Genomic DNA, 8518 nt, shown 5'->3' on the forward strand with positions numbered 1-8518 from the left:
GACAATGGATGCAAACTCATTGTTTGTGGAGACATCACTTCAGGTGTCTCGAATGCACTTACAGGTTCTTCTCTTAGTTTTCCAATCTGATTGTACAACTGTGTTTAAGATTAGATTTTGAATGCTGATTATTGTATTGCTGTTGTATAATGTAGTAACATGTCTTGAGGAATTTTATGAGAGTTTACAAGTTTTATACTGTTGATTTGTAATGCATTTTCATATGCTTGAATCTTGAATATTTTGGAATATCTATTGTTGTTTTGTAATACATCTGTCTATGTTTAAGATCTAAATATATTATTAGGATGAAATCAGGTCAATAGTTGGTTTGGGATATTTCAGGGGTATTAGAGCCAAACATCTTGCCACCTTGTGAAGTCCATTCAGAAAGAAAGAATTTAGTAGTCAGCCTGAAAAGATTTAAATAAACTATTCCCTTGCAAGGTTGTATTGAATGTTTATAAATATCTCTAAATAGCTGCAACATCTGAAGTGAAAGTTTGGTAAATTTTAAGCCAGCGTTGTAACATTCAAGAAAATTGTTTTCTTTTGCTTGGAGCACACATACAACCGAGTAGAAATTCTTGTACATTGGTGAAGACATTGTGAAAATGTCGCGAGCTTGGAATCTACAATGTCATGTGTCCAATTAATCGAGGAGCTTCGTGATGAAACATTTTCTCAAACTTAATATTGCTTGCATAGAGAGATATTGTGGATACAACAATTGGAGGCATTCAACTATTGACTGGAAATGGAGAATCGAAAGACATTTACGATAAGGAGATATATTTTTGATGTTTTGGAAAGGATTTGCAGTAATGTTATAAAGCCAAATATACTTGAAGCATTGGTGTGAAGAAACTACTATATGCAGTGTCTGAAACAAAGCAAATGATATATTGATTTGACAATGTTTTTGAAGATTTATTTCTTGTGCGAGATGTCAAAGAAATATCTGTGGGATTCAAAATATATTTATGTTATGAGAAGGCAACATTTGAAAGTTAGTCTTCAATAAAGCTTATCGCCCCATAAGTTTACAGAATCTCTATCGTGAATTTTATAAACATATTTCTAAGTGCAATGAACAGTGAATAAACCACGGGTGTTGGAGGAGTGCATTGTTAAAGATTCATATCGTAGAGGGAGGATACTGCTCATCCCATAGCATCTTGGACAGTTAAGCAGTCGGTGTTGAACCTGCATACATAGCGAAAACAATAACACCGCTGTGGTAGCTAGACACCATGGGAACATGCAAACCGAAGGAAGCTAAAGTGCTAGCCTCTTTGTTAATAGAGAAAAACTAAGAATGGTTATTAAAAAAACATGGAAATCTTTTTTATGGCCATCAAGGAGTTAAGAAGATTATAGTAGTGTTGTATCATGGTTTTTCTGTGGCTTTGGCGTTCAATGAGCATGGGGGTTGGAACGACTCCACTAAGGGTCATCCTAGTAACTGTTTCAGAAATAGAGCCAACCGTGTAGATTCACAAGAAAGCGATAACAAGGGATTTCTGTTGGCAAAAGAGGAAGATAGAGATAGAGTTTGGCACCATGACGGATTCTTTGAATGCCACATCTTCACTAGATTTGTATCGTATTAATTTGGAACAGGACTGTTTTTCTTGCTCCTCTAAACACCCATTCTCCTGCAATCAATGTGATTTGCCGAAGCCCAGTTCATGGATTGGTCGCGTGTGGTGGAGAAGATGGTACTTTAGAATGCTTTGACCTGAGACAGAAAACTGTTGTTGGGAGAATTAATATTGTTGCATGACCTGGAGATTCTGAGCAGGAATTCACAATAATACGATTTGATCAAACAAAAGGATTGCATGTTATAGTTTGACCTAGTTCAGGATAGGTTATCTTTGCATTCAATATCGTGAAAAAAACAATACGATAGTCGGGGAGTTCCTTTCATATCATCTGGCACTTAATGTTTGCATTTACAGGATGATGGTAGCTCTGTATCAATATTTGCTCTTTTGGGGACTAATGCTCAAGATGGACACCTAGCAGCTGGTCGCAATGGTGTTAAGCGCTTGTGAACGGTTCGACATCCCAATGTATTGTCATTTTTGCATAGTACAGAGGTGGAAAATGTTGAAGGCTCAATTATCCGACCTACCATTTATATTGTTACTGAACTTGTGATGCCACTTTCTAAAAAAAAAGGAGCTTGGATTGGGAGGTACGCAAAGGGATGAATATTATGCATGGGGATTACATCAAATAGCAACAAGTTGTTAGCTTCCTCAATAACAATTGTAAACTTGTTCATGGTAATGCTCAAATGTTACCAAGAAGACTAAGCAAAAGGATCATTGCATAGTTGTGTCTTCCTGGGCATTATAGTTTTGCATTCACAGAGGTGCTAACAAGTTGGAGTTTGCCGAGTTGTGGAAACGACAATAATCGAAGGGGAAGGATTCCAATGGTAGCGCATCTGACATGAGAGGAATTGTAAGGAACTTCGGTTGATTTGAAACTGCTATGTTCGTGTTGCCAAGTGTATAACAATTGTAGAAACATTTTGTCTCTGAGCTTTGTCCTCAGTATTGGGTTTTTGATGACATGGCATTGGGTCTTCTTGAAATATGTGGTGGCTCAAGTTATGATCGACGTGTCTTACCAGGTGCCTTGGTGATTTTTGGTTCTCTGAGATTGAATCAGATAGATATTCAGAAGGTTGAACTATCTCGACATATTCTGACAAATGCACCGCTGATGGTCAGGTTTCTGAAAAATATATTTATAGAAATGGAAATTTACTTAATAGACCAAATTTATAGTCTGTGGAAGATAAGGAACAAGACAAAGGAATAGAAAACTCATAAGGAGAAAGCAGTATAACTCTGTTGGGCATAGTGGTTTCAGCACATGGTTTGGTTTGTGATTCTAGTTGTCAAGATACTTTCAGCCTAGAGGAAAGTCTACACTGTGGGCATGCTAAAGATACAAATGATGGGCCTTTTAGTTCTATTGTTAACACAAAGGAAGTTAAATTGAACATAAACCATGTTGATGAATCAAGAAATCAACATCACTAAGCCTGCTGCTGAGAATGTTAAGACATTACCCAGTAATATTTTGGAAGACCATTTTGTGATTGAACAACTAGTCTTAGGTCCAGTTACAGCTGATTTCGTAGAACAAGGGTTGACCTCTATGGAAGAAAATAAGTCAAGCATTCAAGAAATAATGTATTACAATCCTATTGAGGAATGATTTGTAAATTTGGGGGGAGAATCGACACTTTAGAGAGTCAGTTAGAGAAAGACAAGATAGAGAAATTGCCAGCCATTAAGATTTCAACTCTAAATTCTTGGAAATTAGCTACAGTAAATCAGCAAACTATTTAATTGACTCCTTAATAGGAAGAGAATATTGTCTTGGGCTTTGCTTACAAAAATTCTTGATCGTAATATCATCAAAGGAGTTATGGGAAAGACACGCGATTTGGAAAAGGTCAGAAGAGATCTAGTTAAAATACAAGTCCAAAATTCACAATGCGATGTAAGAACAAAGGTACTCGATATGTATGATGAGTACAACAAATTTCCTCGACAGATGTGGCAAGTGTTACCTTTCAATAACTACATGGACCTCCATTTGAAGCTCTAAAACAAGATTGGTATGGGAAAAAACTACAATGAATTAGCCCAGGATCTTCTTGCAAAGGATAGATACAAAAAATCGCATGAGGATTCTTCAACAGTCAAAAGCCAGGTAACAAGAGGTTTGGAAAAAGAACAACCAACTACCGGTTATTTACAACCTTTACATGATAATGGGATAGAGGTTAATAGTGGCGCAAGTTTCTACATTGGTGATTTGGAGGTTAGCTTTGACAAGCAAGTTGATGAGGTAGGTTGCACACAAGGTAATATCAGGTTGGAGTCGTTGTATGACAAGCCTTTATATACAAATGATAACATGGCAACACTTCGGCTCTTGCGTATGAATCAAGAGAACTGGAAAAAGAAGGCCTATGATGTTGGGAGGTGTGATGAACAATATATCTTCTTATATTCAAAGGAAAAATCCAAGACGACACTACAAGATGATGAACCACTTCAATTTGACAAAAATGAAATACATACTTTAAAGAACCAGCTGAAGGTTAGTGGAGACATGGTCGTGGCATCTTTGGTACATTATGAAAGCACTTACAAGATGGTTGAGGATCTCTACAGGAAGGTTCAAAAGGGAGTGGAAGGAGATTGGCTTGTTGTTGATTTGCAGGTGATCAAAACAACTCTTGAAACTATGAAATTAGATTATTTATGTTTGCTGTCCGATAGGGATTATATTCTTAAGGTTGCTGAAATACATATTGATCAATTGAATAAATGAAGAAACGAGATTATGGAGCTCAATAGGGAGCTTAAGTATACTCATGAGGCATTAGATGATGCTCAAATTTCTCTTCAGGAAGCAAAAAATCAGATTAGGATCACGAATCACTCTCGGAAACATGAGGGTAAAGAGAGGTAGGAGCTTTTCCAAGAAGTAATTGATGAACTTGATAGCATTCAGAAAATGTATGACTTGGATAGCTGCCCCAAACAATCAAGTACCAAAACTTCAGATCACATTCAGTTTGTAGACAACCCTTTGTTTGAAGTAGATGTGGATTGGATTTCCGACAATCCCCTTTCTGTGAGAAACGAGGGAACTCCTTTTGATTGCCACGAAGAGGATGATTTTGATTTCAGAATATTGGATCCTGGTACAGCTCCTAGCAGTGAATCTTGGTCATAGGATGGGAGTGGTGAATTGACTACTGTTGCTTGTCATTGGATCAGTCCAAACTTGGTTCCCGCTTTCAATCTGTATAGGAGTTAGATGGATTTCCTACATCCTTTGACTAGATGTTGGTGGAGTATTGATGAGAGTTATGTTTCAATCATAGCGAATGACTTTACAACTTCATACTTACTCATAGCACCTGTGTACTTGGGGGTTCTCCAGACTTATGACGACGGTATGGTTTTTGATGTGCCCATGATGTTAGTCTCGAGGAATTTTATGAGAGTTTATGGGTTTTATAGTGTTAATTTGTAATGTATTTTCATATGCTTGAATCTTGAATATTTTGGAATATCTGCTAGTTTCTATTGTTGTTTTGTAATACATCTGCCTATGTTTAAGATCTAAATATATTACGAGAAAGAAATTGGGTCAATAGCTGGTTTCGGATATTCATATATATATATATATATATATATATATATATTTGTCTAATGGAAATTAATTTACCATAACCAATATTGATTAACATAGAGACATGTCTCTTATACTCCTATATATATGCTTTTGGATCTGCACTTGGAACATACATAAATAATGGTAGTGCTATTACATTTGTAAAAAACAATCCTACAAAATTAACAGCTATATCATCCCACTCGATTCTTCAAGAATGATATATGAGAGAACCATTTCATCAGAGAGTAGATTGACTTCTTTATCACACTTGGCTTTGATACCATGTTAATAGTTTTGCACAAAAATAAAGATTAGCAATAATAAGGAAGAACAAAAATAAATACAACAGACACACGAGATTATCTTGGGAAAACCCTTCCACTTGAAGGGGAAAAACCCAGCCACACGACAAAAATATCACTTTTATTGATAAAGATATGTTCAAGTACAATATTTTTCACTTGATACAATATATATATATATATACACATACAGATTAGAGAGACTCTTTATTACACAACTGAAGGTCTCTTCAATTTCTAAATATAGAACTCTTCATATTTCCATATGCATGCCTTTTTGTGTAAGGCATGACATGTCTCTTTATATAATATAATCTCAAATTTTATCATAAGTGTCTCTTTCAGCTGAAGATGAGCATACTGGTCATAACAGTCATATTTCTATTTCATAAAATCAGAGATAAAGATCTCTATTGAAGCTACAATCTTCAACACACACAACCTTCTCTTCCCACCCTCTTCAAAATCCAACCAATCAATTCAACCGGGCTCTGATACCATATTGCTAATAATAAAATACAATGAGTGTTTATCTCCTTATATAGAGTTTGGGAGATGTAATCAACAAACATAAATATGGCAGTAATCCTAGAATTTCAATGCTAAAAAAAGAAGTTAGAATAAATCATTTAAGTCACCATTGTGACTTAATAACAGAGGTAAGCTGTATATTCTAACACTTTGGCTACTCCTGGACAAAAATATAATTTTTTTGCTTCATTCTTCTCTGACTTGGTCTGCTGAGCATATATTGCTGGCCAGAGATTCTAGTTTATAGTCATCCTTAAAGCAACCAAAAAAACGAATGCACATTCTACTAACATTCTTGAGAGGGAATGGAAGTCTTATACACATTGTACTAATATTTATATATTGAAACTGGGAACATCAAAAGTTAGTTTGTGAAGATATAAATTTGCCATCTCACAATGGTTTTAAAAAAATAGATGGTATTTCATGATTTGGTTGTATGTTCTTTTGAGTTCATATCATTGTTGTAACATCTCTGTTTTTGCTAAAAGTTTTTAAGAAGTTTTTTTGCAGCTTTACTGATAATACAGGGTTTTAAATCATTGTTTGATCATTTATATTGGTAGATATTTTTTGCAATTCATAGGGGCCGAGTGCTTATGACTTGATTTACTATTTTGTTTTATTGTTATCATGTAGCACTACTTTATAAGAGCTTATTGGCTTTATTGTATCTGCAGGCTTTTGAGGAAACTGAGCTCCGCAGATTGAAGGAAGAGAAACCAGGTCTTTCACACAACCAATACAAAGATATGATATGGAAATTGTGGAAGAAGTCACCTGACAATCCTCTTAATCAGGTAGACAAGCAAAAATGATAGAAAGAAATTGTGAACAATTAGCTAAGTTTGTGCATGCAATTATAAATGGCAGAGCGATTGGCTTCTTAAAGCTCTACATGCATGCTGCATTACACTTGATATCTATTAATATAAATATGGATCATCAAATATGATGATATGTAGTGTTTGGGTTTGCTTAGTATTTCCTTAGCCTCAGTACAACTTGCATACCGCATTTTAAGTTTTAATAGTTCTTTGGCTCTATATGTGGAAAGGTTTAAGACTGTCCATAATTTGCTTCATGTGATGATATATGTTGTATATGAGTCTGATGCAGTATGTAGCATGCTTACGATAATTCACCTACAAACGAAAGTAAGAAAAATAAAATTACATAACTAATTGATTTCAATTCTGATTCATTAGTTGATGCCTTGATGGTATGGAGATGGCACTGCACATTCTGTGATTTTTTTTGACTGAAAATTAGCTGTTGTTTGTATATTACAGGTGGCAGAGTAATTCTCTTTTTGAGAGACATCATTGTTGCAACATCAAAACTTTCTGTCTGAATGGATCTAATTACGATTGAAAGGTTTTGTATTCACTGGTCTCCTGTTTGGAGTGTATCTCTATATATAGAAATCTGCAGAGGTGCTGTAAATACTCAAATTTTATGTAGGAAAGGGTATTTTGTTATTTAATGAGGAATTCCATACAGGAAACAATTAACAAAAACCTATTATTTCTACAACATGCTTATACAGTTCTACTTGCTACTTGTTTTGCTTGCGAAGGGAATTATTATCTGGCGTTCTTTAATAATTTATTCTGTTTGTAATTTCACATGACCTTTTTAGAGCAATGCTTTTTGATTTCCTAGCAACGGTTTCTAGTTTTCTACTTAGAAAATGATTTTACGTGAATAAGTCCTAGGTGTTTATCTTTTAGACCTTTATTGTGTACATCTCAAAGACTTGATTAAGTGTGTACCTCCCAAAGACTTGATTAAGTGTTTTTCCTGTGCCATGCTGTTATCTGGATTATGTTCTGGTTGTGTTGGGTCAACTGTAGTAGACAAGTACAGATTGGAGATTTTGAAAAATGCACATTATTAAGAAACAGATTGATAATGCTGAAATCAATGATTTAGCCAGAAAGACCCTACTTTCCAGAAGCCATTCAATATTTGCCTGTGAATTGCAGCTGGACAAAATACCCAAAGAGAATCTTTTGAAGATACCTAGAAGTACACAGGGCCTTACTTTACCAATTAAAACTATATACAGTACCTTAGATGGCAACCTGTAACAGGACTACTGTCAAAAACTGAAAAGCATAGTATAATGTGTATATTTTTAGTTGCTTTGGTGGTTCTAATTTCTGCGTCAGCCTTTGGGTTCATCCTAATGTACATCCAGGTGATATCCTGGAGGATCATGAACCGTAGAAGGCCAAACTCTGACCAGTTTTCCTCTGATCAAATATCTCATGGAATTCAATAGTGGGATTATTTGAGGTAAATGATTTATCTCACCATATGTCAGTGATTCCACAACAATGTCCTCGCCAATCTCTAAACTTTTTAATTTTTTCCTGATCCTAGTAGTGCCAGGGTTGGGCAGTAAGAAGTGAGCAAATGCATCTTTTTACCTCTGATCAAGATAATAACCTGTTAGT

The 8518-nt window shown here is 35.3% G+C and overlaps 1 protein-coding gene across 4 annotated transcripts in view; it reads left to right on the forward strand.

Annotated features, from left to right (window-relative positions):
- LOC149578354 (coiled-coil protein) overlaps window positions 1-7684 on the forward strand; it is a 69918-nt gene extending 62234 nt beyond the window's left edge. For 2 of the 4 annotated variants that reach the window (XM_089828393.1, XM_089828391.1), the window contains 2 exons: window positions 6737-6856; window positions 7349-7684. In XM_089828393.1, the coding sequence (XP_089684519.1) occupies window positions 6737-6856; window positions 7349-7360 (132 nt within the window). In that variant the 3' untranslated portion in view covers window positions 7361-7684. Of the gene's footprint in view, window positions 1-6736; window positions 7041-7348 lie in introns of those variants that run through there. The other 2 variants (XM_089828385.1, XM_089828380.1) reach the window with 1 other exon arrangement.
- Window positions 7685-8518: the final 834 nt, after the last annotated feature.

Source organism: Cupressus sempervirens, chromosome 1, assembly GCF_028749045.1.
Source record: "Cupressus sempervirens isolate cs-2001-9-10 chromosome 1, ASM2874904v1, whole genome shotgun sequence".
NCBI lineage: Eukaryota > Viridiplantae > Streptophyta > Pinopsida > Cupressales > Cupressaceae > Cupressus > Cupressus sempervirens.